At 37.6% G+C, this 21,352-nt stretch overlaps 1 protein-coding gene across 4 annotated transcripts in view; it reads right to left on the minus strand.

Annotated features, from left to right (window-relative positions):
- Nucleotides 1-21,352, minus strand: part of IQCA1 (IQ motif containing with AAA domain 1) — a 180,046-nt gene that overhangs the window by 133,941 nt on the left and 24,753 nt on the right. For all 4 annotated transcript variants that reach the window (XR_010129730.1, XR_010129729.1, XM_055380635.1 and 1 more), the window contains exon 6: nucleotides 3,903-4,108. Coding sequence is in view for 2 of the 4 variants with exons in the window: in XM_055380635.1 (XP_055236610.1) it covers nucleotides 3,903-4,108 (206 nt within the window). In the remaining 2 variants the exon portion in view is untranslated. The remainder of the gene's footprint in view (nucleotides 1-3,902; nucleotides 4,109-21,352) is intronic.

Genomic DNA, 21,352 nt, shown 5'->3' on the forward strand with positions numbered 1-21,352 from the left:
GAGGGGGCATCTGAGTGAGCAGTGGTTACAGCCTGGAGAAATGACAGTGGCCCACACTTAGAGGTCTCAGCACCCTTCATCCGTTCACAACTCCATGAAACAGGGACAATTCTTGTTCTTATATCACAGATGAGGAAACTGACGCGCAGAGAAGCTAAATGACTTGCCCAAGCTTACACAGCTATTTTGCGGGAAGCAATGGCTCCAGTTTGCATTCCTAATCATTGTGCCAAACTGCCTGGAGGAGCAAAGTGGAGGGGCTCTCAGAGCTCAAGGAGGAGACAGAAGGAACCTGGGAGGGAACAGTCAGGGGGCTTTCATAACAAAGCACTATCAACTTGAACAACAAAGTAGTGGGGCAGCACGGTGAGGGAAGGAAAGAGAGGAGTGAGGGTGGGGACCCTGAGCCCTTGGGCCCCAGCCTGTAAGGGCCTCGGTCAAAGAGCGGGGTGAATGTTGAGACCCTAGCAGAAGCCCTGGGGTGGCTGAGAACTTCGAGGCGGTGCTCTTCTTCCCACCTGGGCAGCATGGTGTGGGGCTGATGGTAGCAAAATGGAGGGGACCTGCTGGATAGGCCCCTGAGACCTGGGCCTGGTACCACCTATGCTCATGGGGGAGAACCAGCAGCCAGCAGAGCCGGCTCAGACCCAAGAGGCTTGGATTGTGGGTGGCCAGTGCCTGGGGACACGTGGCAGAAACCATGGGCTGCAAAGGAAGTCCCCAACAGACCAGGTGGGCCGTACGAGTGCAGCCATACCACATGGCTGTAGAAACCCACCAGGCGCCAGGTGCAGTGGCTCATGCCTGTAATCCCAGCACTTTGGGAGGCTGAGGCGGGTGGATCACTTGAGGTCAGTCTGGCCTCACAGTTTGAGACCAGTCTGGCCAACACGGTGAAACCCTGTCTCTACTAAAAATATAAAATTAGGCTGGTATAGTGGTGTGCACCTGTAATCCCAGCTACTCAGGAGGCTGAGGCAGAAGAATCGCTTAAACTTGGGCGGCGGAGGTTGCAGTGAGCCGAGATCACATCACTGCACTCCAGCCTGGGTGACACAGCGAGACTCTGCCTCAAAAACAAACAAACAAACAAACAAAAAACCACCAGGGTATGAAACGGTGTGCCTGGCACTCTTTGCCCCAGCCGACAGCTGTTGGTGTAATTTCCTTTTACAGTCAGATGCAGTAAGGAGAAGAAAAATGGGGCAAGATTCTTGAAAGAGAGACATTTAAATTGACTTCAAATTTCCCCACGAGAGACAGTTAACCTGAAAGAGACTACTTTAAATCAGAAGAGACAGAGTCACCTATAACTGGCAAATGCAAGTCTTCCCTCCCCCACTGCTTTTTAAAATTATTTATTTATTGTCTTTTTTACTGTGAGCCATTTTTGGTGAAGATGCAAGTCTTATACCACGAGCAGGAGTGGGAGTCTGAGAACGATGGTAGCACTGGAAAACTGGGTTTTGGTATTCCGGGTAACAGAACATGATATTTTAAAGAACGAAAGCATTGGCATTTTTGCTGATATACTACCATTACTATGATATATTTCTAACAGCTTTATGGAGGCCTGAGTGATATATAATAAACTGATCATATTTCAAGGATAGAATTTTATAAGTTTTGACAAATGTATGCTCTCATGAAACCATCCCCAGAAAGCAAGGAGGAAAGGGATGGAGAAAGAGGGGTATGTGCACATCAATACTGTCTGCTCAATTAACAGCAGCCCTCTGTCTCCATTCATCACTAACAGTACAGAATTTACACAACATCAAATTCCTCATTTTAAATACCCCTTCATTCAAAATATCCCATTTTGCTATAAAATATACCTGATAAATAAGACATGGAAAGAAAACCTCACAAATGTAATCAATTCTGAATTTTTAAAAGTCATCACTTTTAAAATTGTATTGTAGGAAAAGATGGAACTCTCAGTCAAAAACATGTCATTGAAGCAAACATTCGTAAAGAAACTTTGATATAAAACTGAAGTATTATTGAGGAGATAGTGTATTAGGATCCCACATAAAGTTAACACAAGAAGTTTATAGTAGTTTAGGTTTTTGTAAATCACTGTAAAAGTAATTGATATGTATTAGATATCTATTGCTGCATAACAAGTCACTCCGAGCCTTAGCAGCTTGAAACAACAAACACATATCGTGTCATGGTGTCTGGGTGGGGAACCAGATGTGGCTCAGCTGGGCGCCTCTGCTTCAAGGTCTCTCACAAGGCTGCCATGAAAGTGCTGGCGGAGACTGTGGTCTCATCTGATGGCTCACCTGGGTCGAGGGGATCCACTTCCAAGTCTATGCCTGTGGTTGGTGGGCAGCACTTAGTTCTCAGGCTGCTGGAGGGGGCCCTCAGCTTCTCACTGGCTGTTGCCTGGGAGACTCCTCCAGCTCCCTGCCTTGTGGGCCTCTCCACTGGGCAGCTGACACAATGGTCACTGACTCTGAGCCAGCAAGGGAGAAGGCAAGTGAGAGAGCAGGAAAGGTGAGCAGGATGAAAGTGATATCCCATCACTCTAGCCGTATCCTTGTCTTTGGAAGTGTTACTAGGTATAGCTCACACTTCAGGGGAGGGATCACTGGAGGCCAGCTTAGAGGCTGCCTGCCACAGATATCTTTTAATAGAATCTTTTGAGAGAAAGTCTGATTTTTCTATTGCCAACATTTAAATTCTCTGGTCCTAACCACAGTTGGCGTCAGAGCATCTTGAGACCTGAAGTGATATGATGCAATACCCCATCAAGAAAACAGATGGCCAAGCCTGCCTTCCATGGCTCCTCGGACTGATCATAACAATCTGCCCTCTTTTCTTCCCTTCTTGAAATAAAATTGATTTAAAAAACTCTTCTAATTAGGTTACCATCAAAGTGTTCTGCTGTGTAGAAAAATTCTCTGATGAATACCTTTTACAAACCATCTTTTGTAAACAAGTTTTAACTCATTTAACATTTAAGAACATTAAAGAACACCCTTAAATATGAATACGCCTGGAGCCTTGTCTCCAAAACTACCTATCTACCCATCTGATAAAGTTTGGATGCCCCCTCTAAATCTCATATTGAAATGTGATCCCCAGTGTTGGAGGTGGGGGCTGGTGGGAGGTGTCTGGGTCATGGGGGCGGATCCCTCATGGCTTGGTGCTGTCCTTGCTATAGTGAGTGAGTTCTTGCAAGCTCTGGTTGTTTAAAAGTATGTGGCACCAGCCCCTGCCGCCAACCCCACACTCTCTCTTTGGCTCTTGCTCTTGCCATTTGACGTGCCTTCTCCTGCATCACCTTCTGCCGTGAGTTGAGTTAAAGCTCCCTGAGGCAAACAGGAGCAGATACCAGCATCATGCTTCCTGTAAAGCTTGTAGAGCCTTGAGCCAATTAAGTTTCTTTTCCTTAGAAATTATCCAGCCTCAGATATTTCTTTATAGCAATGCAAGAACCACCTAACACACCATCATTCAAGGAGACCTGGTGGCCAGGTGTCTAGTCCCAGGAATCAGCAGCTGCCTCAAAGGATTATGACTGAGAGGGACCATGATTGAGAATCTCAAGCTTCTTACAAGTAGAGAGGCTGGCTAGATGCCAGAAGGGAAGGTTATTTCTGGGTCCCCTGACTTTTGGACAGACCTGGCCTGTGAAGTCCTGCCATCCTTGGGCTATGTCATGCACCCATTATATTCCAAGCCATGTGGTCACATAGGCACTATGTGGGCCATTTTTCCATATTTAAAAAAATTAATTTCTGAATTCTTAGCCTTGGCATTTCACGTTTCTAAAACGAAGCCGAGAAACCTCATGACTCTATATCAATATGCTTCTGTGCTTAAAAACATACAATAACCTCAGCCACTAAAGAATAGACTGGATATGTTACGATGTAGCTCATGTTCACCTGCATTCGATGAACCAATGCCGGATCTGGTCTTGAAGGTTCTCCTTGATATCCACGCCTTCTATCAACTTTAGGTCATTCTTGATGGTAACCAGGGCTTCCCTGTAGTCCTCTTCGTGCTTTATCTGCACCTCATTCCGCAGGCGGTCCACCTTTTCAGCCTGGATTACTGTAGCACTGACTTCATTAAAGAGAGGAGGTGGATTCTGAAAATATATACAAGCAACAAGGTTTGAGGTCATAAAAGTTACAGAGTTGTTAAAAATATCAGAAACTACAAATGTGTTAATATCTTCCATAGTGTCTTAGCAAAGGCAAATAAGAAATACAAGCATCCAGAGGAAGCAAAGCTAACTGAGTGCATTTACTCAGTGTATTTAATCCAAAGTCCCTGACATAATGCTTTATGTTCTTTTGTTTTGAAGTTTTCAGCTTCAGTATGTTTGAGGTTTCTCTCCTGTCAACAACATAGATCTGGATTAAAAAAACTCAATCTGAGAATTATAGAAAAGAAAAATTTTATTCATTGTACAGAAGAAACATTTGGAGATAATCTTCTCAAGTTTTTTATCTAACACACTTTCTTGGTTTTTTTTTTCTTCCTTTCCTACCTTCTGTTGGATTTATGTAGTTTTGTTCATTCTTGTCATGCAGTGGTTTAAAAATTATACATCTTATTTTAATCTTCTACTGGTTATCTTAAAATTTTAACATGTTACTTAACATCTACATTTCTATCTGTCTAGAATTTATCATAATCTAGAGCTTCTTTGAACAAGTATAGGACCTATGCATGTGTTCACTTTTCTTCCCACAACCTCTCATTTTATAATATCATAGACTGTAATTAATTTTGAAAAGCAAGATATGTTTACATTTAACTATGAGATGTTCTGGTTTCTCTGTTTACCCTTTGCATTAGTCCATTTTTGCACTGCCATAAAAGAATACTGGAGGGTGGGTAATTTATAAGGAAAAGAAGTTTATTTTGGCTCACAGTTCTGCAGGCTGCATGAGAAGCATGGTGCCAGCATCTGCTTGGCTTCTGGCGAGGCCTCAGGAAGCTTACAATCATGATGGAAGGTGACAGGGAGCCAGTGCCTCACGTGGTGAAAGGGAGCAAGAGATAAAGAAGGGGAGGTCCCAGACTTGTATAAACAACCAGATCTTGTGTGAACTGAGAGAATTCACTCATCACCAAGGGGATGGTGCTAAGCCATTCATGAGGGATCCGCCCCCAGGATCCATCACCTCCCACTAGGCTCCACCTCCAACACTGGGAATCACATTTGAACATGAGATTTGGAGGGGACAAACATCCAAACCATATAACCCTTTTCTTCTTTTTTGTATTCAGTTTTCATTTTGCTGAAGTATGTCCTTGAGTGTAACTTTCAGAATGAATATGTACAGCCATAAATATTATAAGGACTTGCATTTCTAAAGATGTCTTCATTTGGCCCCTCCCACTTGAATGGCATTTTGATAGTTCCCTTGAGGAATTCTACTTCTAATATGTAGAGTTTCCAGTTCCTTTTTTGCAAATTTAATTGTTGTTCCTTTGCAAATAAGCTGTTTCCTCCCTGAAAGTGTTTATAATGCTTTACTCTTAGAGTTTTGAAAGTCCATCAAAATGTATGTAGGTGTAGGCATTTCTTCATTCATTGTATTCTCCTTTGGTAGGTCTATACAATATAAAGAATTGCCTTCAACTCTTCAAGTTTTCCTTCTATTATTTCTTTTTCTCCATTTCCTTGTCTGCAATAAACATTAGATAAATGCCAGACCACCAGATTGATCTTTCATGACTCTGAGCTTTTATATTTTCCATTTGTCTATTTGCACTAGGTGACAGTGCAAATAGGAGAAAAAAAATCACTACGGTATAGTGCAAATAGGAGATTTCTTTAGCTTTATCTTCCAGAACCAATTTGACTTTCAGTTACGTGTAACATTTGGATTATTTGAATTTTGCAGTGGTTATTGTTTTAATTTTTGGCATGCTCTTATATTCCCAGAATAGTTTCTTATTTTATACTTGTGCCTTTCTTATTTTTTGTAGTCACTATGGCGAACACTGTTGTGATTCTGGTCATTAGGACAGGCTGCACCAATAGCTAAGTGGGTGAAATCCAGGAATACTAGGGAGCTCTGGAGTAAAGAAACGTCCAAGGGTAAGAGAACAACATTAAAGTCCATTTTGAAAGTTGTGAAACAAGAATATAGCAACATTCAAGACCCTGTTTAGAAAAGACATTAGCAAAACTATAAACTTAAATCAATTACTTGGAAAAAACCATTATCTTAAAGATTCAATTCATGTCATATACTAAAATAAATTTTAAACGAATTAGTTAAATGTAACACAAATGTACACACACATATACACACACTCTCTAAGAAATACCTATGAACCTCTGGAGGTGGAAGGGATTTCACAATGAAGATGTCATTAAAATACAGTGTCCACTCACCCCATAAAATCAGTTAAAAGAGAAAAGGAAACCACATATATCATACTTTGTAAATATATGCATTAGAAAATCCTAAGGAATTTGAGCCAATTTTCTAAGTTTAGTAAAATGAGAAAATACAACTTTTCTTTTTTGGAGACAAGGTCTCACTCTGTCACCCAGTCTGGAGTACAATGGCACAATCTCAGCTGAAACTCTGCCTCCCGGGCCCAAGTGGTCCTCCCATCTCAGCCTCCCGAGTAGTGGGAGTACAGGTGCACACCACCACACCTGGGTAATTTTTTGTACTTTTTGTAGAGATGGGGTCTTGCCATGTTGCCTAGGCTGGTCTTGAACTCCTAGACTCAGGCAACTCACCCATCTCTGCCTCTTAAAGTGATGGGATCACAGGGGTGAACGACCATGCCTGGCTGAGAACATACAACTTTTATGATGCTAGAAAAAAAACCCTAAAAATTACTTTTTAAAGTAATATAAAAGCAAATATGGAATGAGAATTACAGAATCATTTTAAAGAACAATGTTAAAAACAAATGATCATTAATTGCCTCAATAAAGGTACTCAAAAGCATGACTTTTCTTTATATTATGTATTTTGTGTCAAAACTGAACAGTAGGAATTTCCTTTATATAATCATTAAAAATATCCAATTCTTATGTCGTCCAGGTAATGTTTTTCATTCCTCGTGCTTACATCTTAAGTGTGTAAGACAGAAGCATAAATTCATATAGAGACTTTAATCTTTCCAATGGCTAATTTAGTTTTCACAGAGATGTTAAAATGGATCTCTGCAATAAATGACTCAAATTTATTTTTGCCTCTGATGAAAGTGTAAAATCGTTTTGAAGTCTTGTATTAATAATGTCACAATTATCTACGTATAATATATCATCTGATGTTGCTTTTCTCCAAATTACGTTGTTCCTGTTGCTATTTGAAGATTTCCTTCATAGATGTTTACAGACAAACTATATTTTACCTGAGTCTTTTCTCCTTTCATCCCTAAAAATGAATGAATGAGCAGGTGACTTTGATTTATGTCTTGTCAACAGCCCTATACGAAGTGTCCAAGAAACTTCCTAACACTTCCACAATCCATGATTGCAACAAAACACTCAGCTGTCATTGGATTTTCCTAATAGCCCCTTGGCATGGTTCCCATCTTACATATTCCTGTACCACGTTTCTTTATTCATGTCCACATCTATTTTTATTTTATTTTTATTTATTTATCTAGTTTTTAAGACGGAGTCTCACTCTGTTGCCCAGGCTGGAGTGCAGTGGCGTGATCTCAGCTCACTGCAACCTCCACCTCCCGGGTTCAAGTGATTCTCCTGCCTCAGCCTCCTGAGTAGCTGGGACTACAGGAGTGCGCCACCACGCCCAGCTAATTTTTGTATTTTTAGTAGAGACAGGGTTTCACCATGTTGGTCACACATCTATTATTTGAGGTAAGAATGAGGACATGACTATCCCACTTAACAGATGAGGAAACAGAGGTTCAGAACTCAGTGACTTTCCTGTCATTCCATGTTAATGAAGAATCCAGCAGTGAGGCTTCCCGGCTCCTTTAGTGCTGCGTTTCTCCTATTACACCATGCTGTGCTGTTAGTATGTGTGTATTCATGCATGTTTCTTGATATAGACTTTCTCTGACAAAAATACATTTGGGTCATTTGTGGCTCCTTTCTCCGGTTGCTTTTGAATTTAAAGGTTATAACATATTTAGGTCCTATGTTAATGAGCAGCTTTTCCTTTGGGTTAAAACATCTTTTCCTCTTTAGCAACTTTGGTCATGTGGAATTCAAATTTGTTAACTCACTGCATAAACAGCAACTCATTTAAAACTAAATTACAAATATTAAAGGAAGATAGAGAACACGATAGTATGCTATATACTGAAATACATCAGCTGTAGAATAATGCATCTTAATGAAGGCTTCCCATGTGAATAAACCATTCTATTTACAAGCTTTCCATAGTTAATGACCCAGAACTGGATAACGAAACCTACATTTATAGCAAGGTCCTCTGTCAGCAAAAATATACATATTAATAATTGATGTTGCTGTAAAAATAGGACATAATGTGATGCCTCCTGAGTTTGTGGGGAAATAGGACTACATGGTCCATTAACTTAAAATGCTTATCTAATGTTTGATGGGCTTTGTCTTTAAAAATCCTTCTTCAAATTAGTAACAGAAAATGGACATTTGTCCAAATGAAAGTCTGTTCAATTTATCAGCTGCAAATATACTTGCAAATAAGTGACTGAATGCTGTTAACTTTCCAGGGCAGCTCGCTGTCTTGCCGTTGTGTGCTCTTCGTGGCGCTTTGTTGTTACCAGAGGTGAAGAAGGAGCAGGGTAGACATCTATTCCCAGCAAATGACCACCCTGTGAAATTTCTCGCCCTCGTCAATGCAGAGATTGATGAGCACCACGGCCCCCCTGGACACCTCAGTGTTCATTAGGAAGCACTTAGAGGCGCGTGTTCGGTCAGATCATTGGGCTCGCCACATGCCCTGGGTCTAATTTTGCACATGGAAGACCTCACGCTGCGGAATGCACCGCTCCTCAGTTCGTTCATTTCAAGATCATGCGAAGAGGGAGGTGTTCTTTAGTTTATTAAAATCAGCCATTTTGTTTCATCATTTCATTTCAGAGTAATATATCTATATTTATGTATCTGTGTTTATACAATATACCTACTCATAAAGATGAACCCAGCAGGAGAAGTGAAAAAAGATAGTACAGATAGCTAGAGCTGATGGTTTGCTTTTGCCCTCTGCTCAGAGTAAAGTTATGGTAAATCTTTATCTCAGATGCAACAATTTTAGTGAGCACAAAACTATTAAAGAATAAAAAATGTTCTAGCCTGTTAAGCCTAATTTCTAAAAAAATTTTTAGTATATAAAAAAATTGCTTTATTAGGAACTGGGTTATAAGAGGTCTAGTTGTGCTTATAATTAAATAGTGGTGGGCTTTTCATCTGTTACTTTTGTGCACTACTTTCTTTAAAAATATATTAAACACTTTGATGGCATTTATGGTTTGCTAGGCACTATTTTAAGTGGTTGAAAAGTATTAACTCCCTTACTTCTCAACACAGCCTTATGCTACTAGGTAGCATTATTATCTTCATCTTATATATGAGAAAATCGAGGTACACAGAAGTCAAGGAACTTGTCCAGGGTCACACAGCCAGGAAGTGGCTGGGGCTTTGGCCTGAAGCATCTATTTCTGGAGTCTCTGTTCTTACTCTCCGTGCTTTGCTGTCTCTCTCTGCTGATAGGTTTCCTCTGACTTAAAAAAAAAAAGTATGGGTACTATAGACCATACTTTTATAAAAAATGTGCATTTGTAATTGTAATACTGCTGAACTACCTTGCAAAGAGGTTGGACTATTTATTCTCCCCTCACAAGAAGTGCATGACAATGTCTGTGCTTCTATACCTTGCCAACACTGTAACGTTAACTTTTTTGATCTTCGCTAACTTAAATAGGTAAAAGATGGCAACTTAAGAAGGACTTTTGAATTATGAATGATGTGAGCATCTAAATGCATGATTATAAGCTCTTTAAAAAATTAACAGCTAACACTTATGTAGTGCTTACTGCATGCTACTACTGCCAGACACTAGTTTAAATCCGTTACAGACAGCAGTTTCTTTAATGCTTAACACAAATCTATGAGCTAGGAGTTATTACTACCTCCATTTTGCATGTATAGAAACTGTGACACAAAGGGGTCAAGGTGCCAGCCCAAGTTCACACAGCTAGAAAACAGTCGGGTTGGAATCTGAACCCAGGCAGGTTGGCTCCAGGGTTCTTGACCTTAACGGCTTTAATCTGATGCATTAGAGCACTTTGCAATGAGCCCTCATATTAGATAAGTAAACACAGATGTCCTGCCCTAGAATGTAGACAAAAGATTCCTGGGCTCAGGGGACAAACAGGAGGGTAAGGAAGAGAATTATTTTCGTCATTTAGTCTCTGATGATCTGGAGACCTGAGACAAGAATAAAACTGCATTCCCAATACAAAGAAAAAACTAAAAATAAAACCAGAGGTTCCCAAGTAACTAGATTGCAAAATCCCACGTAATAGAAAAGAAAATGGTGACTTTTCCTTTTTTTCCCCAAAGCCTCCTAGAGTGGCCTTTTGAAACCACAGATGCTTCCAGGCGTCCTTCTTGAAATTCTAATCTCCTCACTCAGGTGTCTGATGGCCCTGCAGACACAGTTGTATAGGACGCACTGCTTGTGTTTGCAAACCTTTTGCTGGTGCAACAACACAAGCTGTGTGCACAGGTAGCACCATTTTTGCCTCCACAATTCCCCCCTGCAGCTAGCTATGGTAGACGCAGGTGAGATTTAAACCCTATGGGCTACGCCAAACCCTTTGCTTTACAGGATCATATTTTTAACAGACTACATTTTCAGTTCATAACTTCAGCAGTATATGATGACAAAGGCCAGGACGTTTTATAGTTTAAACTCAGTTGCACATGTATTTTACACAACAATCTATTTATTTTGAATAGTTTGTGTTTTGTTGCATGAAAAGTTATAGTTCTTGATAGTTTTCCACTGTATGAAATCAGTCAGATATCGTGACAACATACTATAATTTTTGAAGATAATTAATATCAGCCAGCATTCCATAATGGCATATCCTATCCCAAGCTCCAGGCTAGACCATTTTCCTTCAATCTGTCATAAGGGCCTCCTAACAGCATCTCTGTGAAATAGGTAGCACTCTCCTGCCCTTACAGAAGAAGAAACTGAGGCTCACTGGTTAAGTATGTCACTCAAAATCCTTCCTTTGGCACACTGCAGAGCTGGGCTTTGAGCCTAGCTCTGTCTGCCTGGGAAGCGCACACTCCCAGCTGTCCCCCAATCCCATGCCTGGTTCTCCCTCAATGCAGGGGAGCAGGCCTTCAAAGCTGGTGCCTGGAAACTCACACTCGTTTCCAAGGTGCTGCTTCCTTCCCAGGACATGTAGGGAACAGCCCTTTTGCATTTAAAAAGTGTAACAAAACAAAAACAAAGCCAAACAAAATCCCACAAATCACAGCAGATGTATTTTTTGAGAATAATATTTTTTTAAATAAAAACAATCAAAGATCATCTGCAGCAAATATGATGAATAATGCACATGACCAAGCTAGGCTACATAGTTTCATTTCATTCTGAAATGAAAGTGTGATCATCAAAGAGCATTTCATTTAGATTCTTTGCTCACTTTGGCTTTGACAGCAATTCCCAAAGAGGAACCCCATGTTCTGAGGGCAACAAAAGCACAATTACAATATGCACAGAGCTTTCCCAAACGGAGTCTCGGGAGAGGGCCATGCTCATTTGGGCGCCCAAGCTCGTACTTGAGGTTAGTTGTTAATAAGAAAGAAATTGAATGTATTGGCCAAAAAATAATTTAGAATACAGCTTGCTTCACGTTACAATGGGAAAATGAACAGGGTTTTACGATGCTTTTAGGATTCAGTAGATGCGTTTAAAAGTGACAGGTCTTCCTCTTTAATAAGTGTTTCCCCAGTGTTCTTTATTATAATGCAAACACTGATAGCTTCAGGGTAACATAAAATATATGATGGTCATGACTGTAGGACAAATTATTTCAAAGGGATCCACAAAATGAAATGTATTACAATCATTAAGTTTCCTTCTACTTGATCCACTCCATTGGCTCTGCCAATTAAAATAACTGCACATAAATTTTTAGAGTGCTATTTATTTTTCTTTGTAGATTTTATAATATAAATATTTAAAATGACAATATCCAAAAAAAAATTTATATGACAATGGTAAAAGAAACATTTGGTCAGGAACTGAAGGCATGATGATGTCTCTTGCTCTAATTCTGGTTTCAGTTACTAAATAGTCACTCCTAGAAATATGCCAAGCATCTCCTAAAGATACAAATACGGTTTTGATCAGATAAGTTAATGATTTCTACACTGGTATAGTGCAACAAAATGAAATCATAAAAAATAAATTTTAAAATGAGTAGGTAATATCTTAACCAGTGATATAGTGGAAAATATATTCAACTGCAAACATTTCTTTGATTTAGGGTGATAGATTTTGGATTTTTAAAAATGGTTTCCAGCCAGTGAACAGAAGACAACATTCTTTTAAAAACTGAATCCATATATCTCTCAATGGTGTACAATTTCAATAGAACATGTAATGCCAAGTGAAGACATACTCAAAAAAAAAAGCAAACTGAAGAAAGTCACATTGAATACAAGACAGACGTTATTCTCTTTATACCATTCAAACTGTGTATTGCTGAAAAAATTAATACAAACGTCATTCATTTGAGCTGAGTACATGTAAACTACAAAGTAACACTAAAATAAAGTTAAAAACATGTAGTTCTATCTTTGTATGGTATCAGTGTAAGCTAGGAAGACTTTAGCATGAACAAACTGTGTTTAGCCATTGCCTAAGTTTCTGCTGTGTGGCACAGCATAGGTGTTCAGTAAATGTAGACTGAATTAAATAAAGTGGAACTCTAATTAAATAGAAGTTGTTGAATCCCAACTGATTCTAAAGTAAAATTTCATGTTAAACTTAGATTGTACTAGATTAAATCTTTTGACTTCTAATTTAATTTTTAAAGTAGAAAACTGGACATAACAATTGTTTTTATCATTACATTCTATATCCATGTGTCTCTTACGGGTGTTGAACAGAGAAATACTGACATATCATCATGTACCTACGTATCCATATACACCAAACAATCTGGAGATCTTAGGGGAAAAATTTATGAAACTCTACTGCCACTTAATATTACTTTTTTTGTTTTGTAAAACGTAGTACTATTTATTTTAAAAATGAATGCATAATAGATATTCATATTTTCAGGGTATACGTGATATTTGGATATATTTATGTAATGTGTAATGATCAAATTAGGGTAATTGGACTATCCATCATCTCAAATATTTATCTTTTCTTCATGCTGGGAACATTCAAATCCTACTCTTTTAGCTATTTAGAAATATACAATTGATTATTGTTAACTATACTCACTTTATTGAACTATTAAACACTAGATCTTATTCCTTCTATAGAACTGTATTTTTCTACCCATTAATCAATCTCTCTTCATTTCCCCTCACCCGCCTGCCTTTCCAGTCCTCTGGTAACCACCAATCTATTCTGCATCTTCAGGAGATCCACTTTTTTAGCTCCCACGTACAAGTGAGAATATGTGATTTTTGTTTTTCTGTGCTGGCTTATTTCACTTAACATAATGACCTCCATTATGACCTTCCATTCATGTCTGCAAATGACAGGATTTCATTACTTTTTATGGCCGAATAATATTCCATTGTGTATATACATACCACACTTTTCTTTATTCACTTATCTGTTAATAGGCACTTAGGGTGATTCCATATCTTGGTTATTGTGAATAGTGCTGCAACAGGCATGCAAGTGCAGATATCTCTTCTATGTACTGGTCTCCTTTCTTTTTCATATGCACTCAGTAGTGACATTGCTGGATCATATGGTATTAGGTTGGTGCAAAAGTAATTGTGGTTTTTGCCATTACTGTTAATGGTTCTATCAGCCTAATAGTTCTATTTTTAGTCTTCTGAGGAACTTCCATACTGCTTTCCATAGTGGCTAATTTGCATTCCCACCAACAGTGCACAAGTGTTCCTTTTTCTCCACATTCTTGCCGGAATCCATTATTTTTTGTCTTGTTGATAATAATGTATTTTGATTTGATTTTGTATATGGTGAGATATAGGGGTCTAGCTTTAATCTTCTGCATATGGTTATCCAGTTGTTCTAGCATCATTTATTGAAGAGACTGTCCTTTCTCCAATGTAGGTTCTTGGAGCCTTAGTCGAAAATAAATTGGCTGTAAATGCATGGATTTATTTCAGGGTTTTCAATTCTGTTCCATTGGTCTGTGTGCCTGTTTTCAGGCCAGTATCATGCTGTTTTGGTTACTGCTGTTTTGTAGTATATTTTGAAGTCAGGTGGTGTATGTAATACCTCCAGCTTTGTTCTTTTTGCTCAGGATTGTTTGGGCTATTCAGTGTCTCTTGTGGTTCTATAGGAATTTTAGAATTTTTTTTTCTATTTTTGTGAAGAATATCATTTTGATAGAGATTGCACTAAATCTGTAAATTTCTTGGGTAGTATTCATATTTTAACAATATTAATTCTTCCAATCCATGAGCATGGAATATCATTTCATTTTTTGTGTCCTCTCCAATTTTTTCATCAGTGTTTTATACTTTTCCTTGTAGAAATCTTTCACTTCTTTGGTTTAAATTATTCCTAGGTGTTTCATATTTTTTGTAGCTACTGTAAATGGGATTACTTTTTTGAATTTTTTTAGATTTTTCACTGTTGGCTATAGAAATGCTACTGATTTTTGCATGCTGGTTTGTGACCTGTAACTTTACTGAATTCATTTATAAATTCTCACAGTTTTTTTATGGAGTCTTTAGGTTTTCCTAGCTATAAGATCACATCATCTGCAAAAAAGGCTAATTTTACTTCTTCCTTTCCAATTCTGATGTCTTTGATTTCTCTCTTTTGCCAAATTACTCTGGCTAGGACTTCCAGTATTATGTTGAATAAAAGTTGTGAGAGTGGGCATCCTTGTCCTGCTCCAGAGCTTAGAGGAAAGGCCTCCAAGTTTTCCCCATTCAGTATGATGTTAGCTGTGGGCTTGTCATATATCGCCTTTACTGTTTGGAGGTATGTTCTTTCGGTGTCCAGTTTGTTTAGAATTGCTATCATAAAGGGAAGATGAATTTTACTGAATGCTTTTTTGGCATCTATTGAAATGATCACATGGTTTTTGTTCTTGGTTTTGTTAATGTGATGTTTCATGTTTATTGATTTGTGTATGTTGAACCATTCTTGCATCCCGGGAAGAATCCCACTAGGTCATGGTGAATGATCTTTCTTTTTTTTTCCTGATTGTATTTTTTTTTTAATTGTAATTTCCAGGGTATATGTGGAGGATGTGCAGGTTTGTTACATGGGTAAATGTGTGCCATGGTGGTTTGCTGCACCTATCAACCCATCACCTAGGTATGAAGCCCCACATGCATTAGCTATTTCTCTTGATGCTCTCCCTCCACCCGCCCTCCACCTCCAACAGGCCCCAGTGTGTGTTGTTTCCCTCCCTGTGTCCATGTGTTCTCCTTGTTGTGAATGATCTTTTTAAAGCATTGTTGAATTTGGTTTTTTAGTGTTTTGTTGAGGATTTCTCCATCTATGTTCATTGGGGATGTTGGCCGGTAGTTTTCTTTTTTTGTTGTGTCTATGTCTGGCTTTGGTACCAGACCTTATAGAATGAGTTTGAAAGTACAGTTGACCCTTGAACAACATGGGGGTTAGGAGTGCTGGTGCCACACACAGTAAAAAAAATCTACAAATAGCATTTGACTCCCCAAAAGTTAACTACTAATAATTGGTTGATCAGATGCCTTACTGATAACATAAACAGTCCATTAACACATATTTTATATATTACATGTATTACATACTGTATTCTTACAATGAAGTAAGCGAGAGAAAAGAAAATGTTATTAAAATCATAAGGAAGAGAAGATTATTTACTGCTCACTAAGTAGAAGTGTATCATCATAAAAGTTTTCATCTTCACTGTCTTCAAATTGAGTAGGCTAAGGAGAAGGAGAAAGAGGAGAGGTTGGTCTTGCTGTCTTAAGGGTGGCAGAGGCAGAAGAAAAATCTGCTTATAAGTGGGCCCATGCAGTTCAAACCTGTGTGGTTCAAGTGTCACCTGGTCTTTTCTTCTCCTTAATTTTTTTTAATAGTTTGAGTAGTATTGGTATTAGTTCTTTAAATGTTTGATGGAATTTGGTAGGGAATCCATCAGGTCCTGGGCTTTTCTTTGATGGGAGGCTTTTTATTATTGATTGAATCTCATTAGTCATCATTGGTCTGTTCAGGTTTTCTGTTTCTTCATGGTTCAATTTTGGTAGGTTGTACATGTCCAGAAATTTATCTGTTTCTTAAAGGCTTTCCAAATTGTTGGTGTACAGTTTTTTTTTGTCATAGTTTCTAATGATCCTACATATTTATGTGGTATCGTTGTTAAGTCTCCTCTTAAATGTCTGATTTCTTTTATTTTGGTCTTCTCTCTTTTTTCCTCCTAGTTAGTCTAGCTAAAAGTCTGTTAATTTTGTTATCTTTTCAAAAACTCAACTTTTCGTTTTGTTGATTTGTGTGTGTGTGTGTGTGTTTGTGTGTGTGTTAGTCTCAATTTCATTTATTTCTGCTCTGATCTTTATTTCTTTCCTTTCACTAATTTTGAGTTTGATTTCTCCTTGCTTTTCTAGTACCTTGAGATGCACTATTAGGTTGTTTGAGCTCTTTCTGTTTTTCTGATGTAGGCCTTTATTTGCTATAAACATTTCCCTTAGTGCTGCTTTTGTTATAGCCCATAGATTTTCATATGTTGGTTTCAATTTTCATTTGTTTCAGGAACCTTTAAAATTTTCTTCTTAATTTCTTCATTGACTCGGTCATTCAGGAGCATGTTGTTTAATTTCCATGTTTGTATAATTTCCAAGTTTTCTCTTGTTATTGATTTCTAGTTTTATTCCATTGTCATCAGAAAACATACTTGATATGATTTCAAATTTTTAAAATTTGTTTTGTGGCCTAACACGTAGTCTATTCTGGAGACTATTCCATGTGCTGATGAGCAAAATGTGTATTCTGCAGCAGTTGGGTAAAATGTTCTGTAAATGTCAGTTAGGTCCATTTGGTCTAGTGTGTAGCTTAATTCTCATGTTTCTTTGTTGATTTTCTGTCTGGATGATCTGTCTGCTACTGAGAATGGGGTGTTGAAGCTACCTACTATTATTGTATTGCAGTATATCTCTCCCTTTAGGTTGATTTAATGTCTGCTTTATATTTGGGTGCTCTGATGTTGGTTACATATATATTTATAATTATTATATTATCTTGCTGAATTGACCCCTTTATCATTATATAGTAGCCTTTTTGGGTTCTTTTTTTTTACAATCCTTGGTTTGTAGTCTTTTTTTTTTCTGTTTTTCTTTTCTTTTTTTTTTTTTTTTTTGAGATGGAGTCTTGCTCTGTCACCCAGGCTGGAGTGCAGTGGTGTGATCTCGGCTCACTATAGCCACCACCGCCCAGGTTCAAGCGAGTGTCCTGCCTCAGCCTCTTGAGTAGCTGGGACTACAGGCATCTGCCACTGCATCTGGCTAATTTTTGTATTTTTAGTAGAGGCGGGGTTTCAACATGTTGGCCAAGCTGGTCTTGAACTCCTGACCTCAAATGATCCACGCACCTTGGCCTCCCAAAGTGCTGGGATTACAGGCGTGAGCCACTGCGCCAGCCAGTTTGTAGTCTATTTTATCTAATAGAAGTATACATATTCCTGTCCTTTTTTTCCATTTGCATGGAATATCTTATTCCATTCCTTTCTTTAAGTCCGTGTGTGTCTTTATAGGTGAAACTGGCTTCCTGTAGGCAGCATATGGTTGGATCTTTTAATTTTTAAAATCCATTCAGCCACTCTCTATCACTTAATTGGAGAATTTAGTCCATTTACATTAAATATTATTTTTGATAGGTAAGAATGTACTACTGCCATTTACATTTTTTTTTTCTGGTTGTTTGTAATTTCTCTCTTCCTTTCTTACACTCTTCCTTTGTGTTTAGGTGATTTTCTCTGGCAATATATTTTAATTAATTGCTTTTTTATTTTTAGTGTATCTATCATAGGTTGTTGCTTTATGGTTATCATGAGGCTTACAACAAGTCATATAAGTTATTTTAAAAAGATGAGGACTTACCTTTGATCACAAAGAAAGGCATAGAAACAAAGGAAAAACTAAAACAACTACACTTTATCTCCCCATATTTTGACTTTTTGTTGTCTCAATTTACATCTTTTTATATTACTTGTCTCTTAACAAGCTGCTGTAGTTACTGTTAATTTTGATAGTCTTTTAGTCTTACTAGAGATATGAGTGGATTACACACCACAATTACAGTATTAGAGTAATTTGGCTTTGTCTGTATGCTTACTTTTATCAGTGGCTTTTAGATCTTTAAATGTTTTCTTTCTGCATGTTAGTGTCTTTTTCTTTCAGACTGAAGAACTCCCTTTAGCATTTCTTGTTAGATGAGTCTGGCAGTGATGAATTCCCTCAAATTTTGTTTGTCTGGGAAACACTTTATCTCTTCTTCATGTTTGAAGTTCAGCTTTGTTGCGTGCAGTATTCTTGGTTGACAGGTTTTTTTTTTTTTTTCCTTTCAGAACTTTAAATATGTTTTTCTACTCCCTCCTGGCCTGTATGGTTTCCTTTGAGAAATCTGTTACCAAACTGGAGCTCCATTATATGTTATTTGCTTCTTTTCTCTTGTTGCTTTTAGAATCCCATTGCTGTCCTTGACTTTTGAGAGTTTGATTATTATATACCTTGGAATAGTCTTATTTGGGTTGAATCTGTTTGGTGATCTCTAACCTTCCTATACTTGGATATTTTTATCTTTCTCTAGGTTTGAAATGTTTTCTGTTATTATTTATTTGAATAAGGCTTCTACCCTTTCTCAACTCTCTCTTGAATACCAATGATTCTTATACTTGCTCTTCTGAGGTAATTTTCTATATATTGTAGGTATTCTTCATTCCTTTTCATTCTTTTTTTTTCCCTCTGACTGTGTATTTTCAAATAGCTTGCCTTCAAGCTGGTTCTTTCCTCTGCTTGATCCATTTTGCTGTTAAGAACCTCTAATGTATTTTTCTATCCAGCAAATGTATTTACCAGTTCCAGGATTTGATTTTTAGAAGTTGTTTCAATATCTTTGTTAAATTTCTCTGACAAATTTCAAAGTTGCTTTCCTGTGTTATTTTGGAGTTTGCTGAGTTTCCTTAAAATCGCTATTTGGAATTATTGATCTGACGGCACACATGTTGCCATCTCATTAGGGTCAGTCACTGGCTTCTTGCTTTGTCTCATTGAGGAGGTCACATTTCCTGTTTGCTGTTATTTCTTGTTGGTGTATGTCTATGTATTGTCATTGAAGAATTAGTTATTTATTCCAGTCTTTTCTGTTTGGATTGTTTTGGTTTCCTTTTGATATGTTTGCTTAGGGGTTCTTTACAATTTACCTGTTGAATTTCCTTTATTGCTAGGTAACTGCCTCCTTTTCAGTACTGCATGGAACCTTAAGCCCAGGTTTGCATTAGCTCTAGCAAATGTTTGGAGTGATGCCTGTCCCAATGGGGAAGGTCCCAAAGGGGATATCCCTGCTATGCAGGAAGGCCGGCTAGTGGTTTTTGCCCAGGGGACCTGTGGAGCCTGCCTTCTACAGTGGGTGCTGCTGAACAGCCATTCTGACTTTGCATCTCTTTTGGCCAAGATACAGAGAAGAGTTTTGCGGGCTGGGGATGCTAGTCCTGCCTTTCCCTTTGTCTCTGGCTTCCCTAAAAGGTTTTTATCCTTACAGATACTCATGATGCTTCCTGTAGGTTGAGGCAGGAATAGTTCTCCTGCAAGGGAACCCAAGATGGGGAAGCGGGTTATTTACATTGATCTCACTTTTTCCAGGGTAGAAACCACGAATCTGGGGGAGATTTTTCCACACATGAGGTGCCTGGCAGATTGCGGGGAGGAGCACTGTGAATATAGAAGTCTGATTTTCTTATTATCAGCTCAGAATTTTTTTACTTCTCTGTGGCCCTGGAGGTCAAGTCATCCTTAAATCTGAGTTATGGGACATTGCTGGTGATAATCTTGGTGCTGGATATTCGTTTTTGATTTTCTGCTGGGGGGAGTGAAGCCAGGTTGCTTCTATTCTGACATTTTGGTGAGCTGCTTTTACTTTTAAATGTGTGTTTTTTTTCTAATTAACAAAGTAAAATTCGACTATTTTAGAAAATGAAGATGATTACAGACAAAAAAGAAATCTCCCAAAGCTCACACATTAAAACATCAGCTTTATTCAGACTTTGCGTATTTTCTTTCTTTCTTTTGTATGTGCATGGATGTGTGTATATACTTAGTTGAAGTCTTTACACTTTAGTTGAAATCTATATACTTTAGAATTATACATATTATATGTATAACTATATGTATAATTCTATGTATAATTCTACATATTATACGTATAATTCGATGTATAATTCTACATATTATACGTATAATTCTATGTATAATTCTACATATTATACGTATAATTCTATGTATAATTCTACATATTATACGTATAATTCTATGTATAATTCTACATATTATACGTATAATTCTATGTATAATTCTACATATTATACGTATAATTCTATGTATAATTCTACATATTATACGTATAATTCTATGTATAATTCTACATATTATACGTATAATTCGATGTATAATTCTACATATTATACGTATAATTCGATGTATAATTCTACATATTATACGTACAATTCGATGTATAATTCTACATATTATATGTATAATTCTATGTATAATTCTACATATTATATGTATAATTCTAAATCCTGAATTTTTACCTTGAGCATTTTCATGTAGTCAATATTAGTCAGAAACATACTTTTTAATGCTGGCATATCACTACATTATACAGGGACATCATACATTATTTAACATTGTAATTATTTAACTAGATACATACTGTAAGAATACTAAAATAAGTTATTCCCAATTTTTTCGCTATTAAAAAGAACACTGTCAGGAACTTCTATGCACACACATCTCTATTTTTGGTGAGTATCTTAAGACAGAAATATAACTTAAGGATGAAGAATATAAATATCTTAACTATCCTGTGGCAACTTGCCAACTGGCTTTCAGAAAGGCTGAGTCCATTTAACTCCTTGTGTTAAAGAATGAGCATCTCATCACTACCTTGTCAATAATTATAATTTTAAAAACTTGTAATATTTTGTTAATAAGGCAGACACCACT

This window comes from Gorilla gorilla, chromosome 11, assembly GCF_029281585.2.
Source record: "Gorilla gorilla gorilla isolate KB3781 chromosome 11, NHGRI_mGorGor1-v2.1_pri, whole genome shotgun sequence".
In the NCBI taxonomy this organism is placed as follows: Eukaryota; Metazoa; Chordata; class Mammalia; order Primates; family Hominidae; genus Gorilla; species Gorilla gorilla.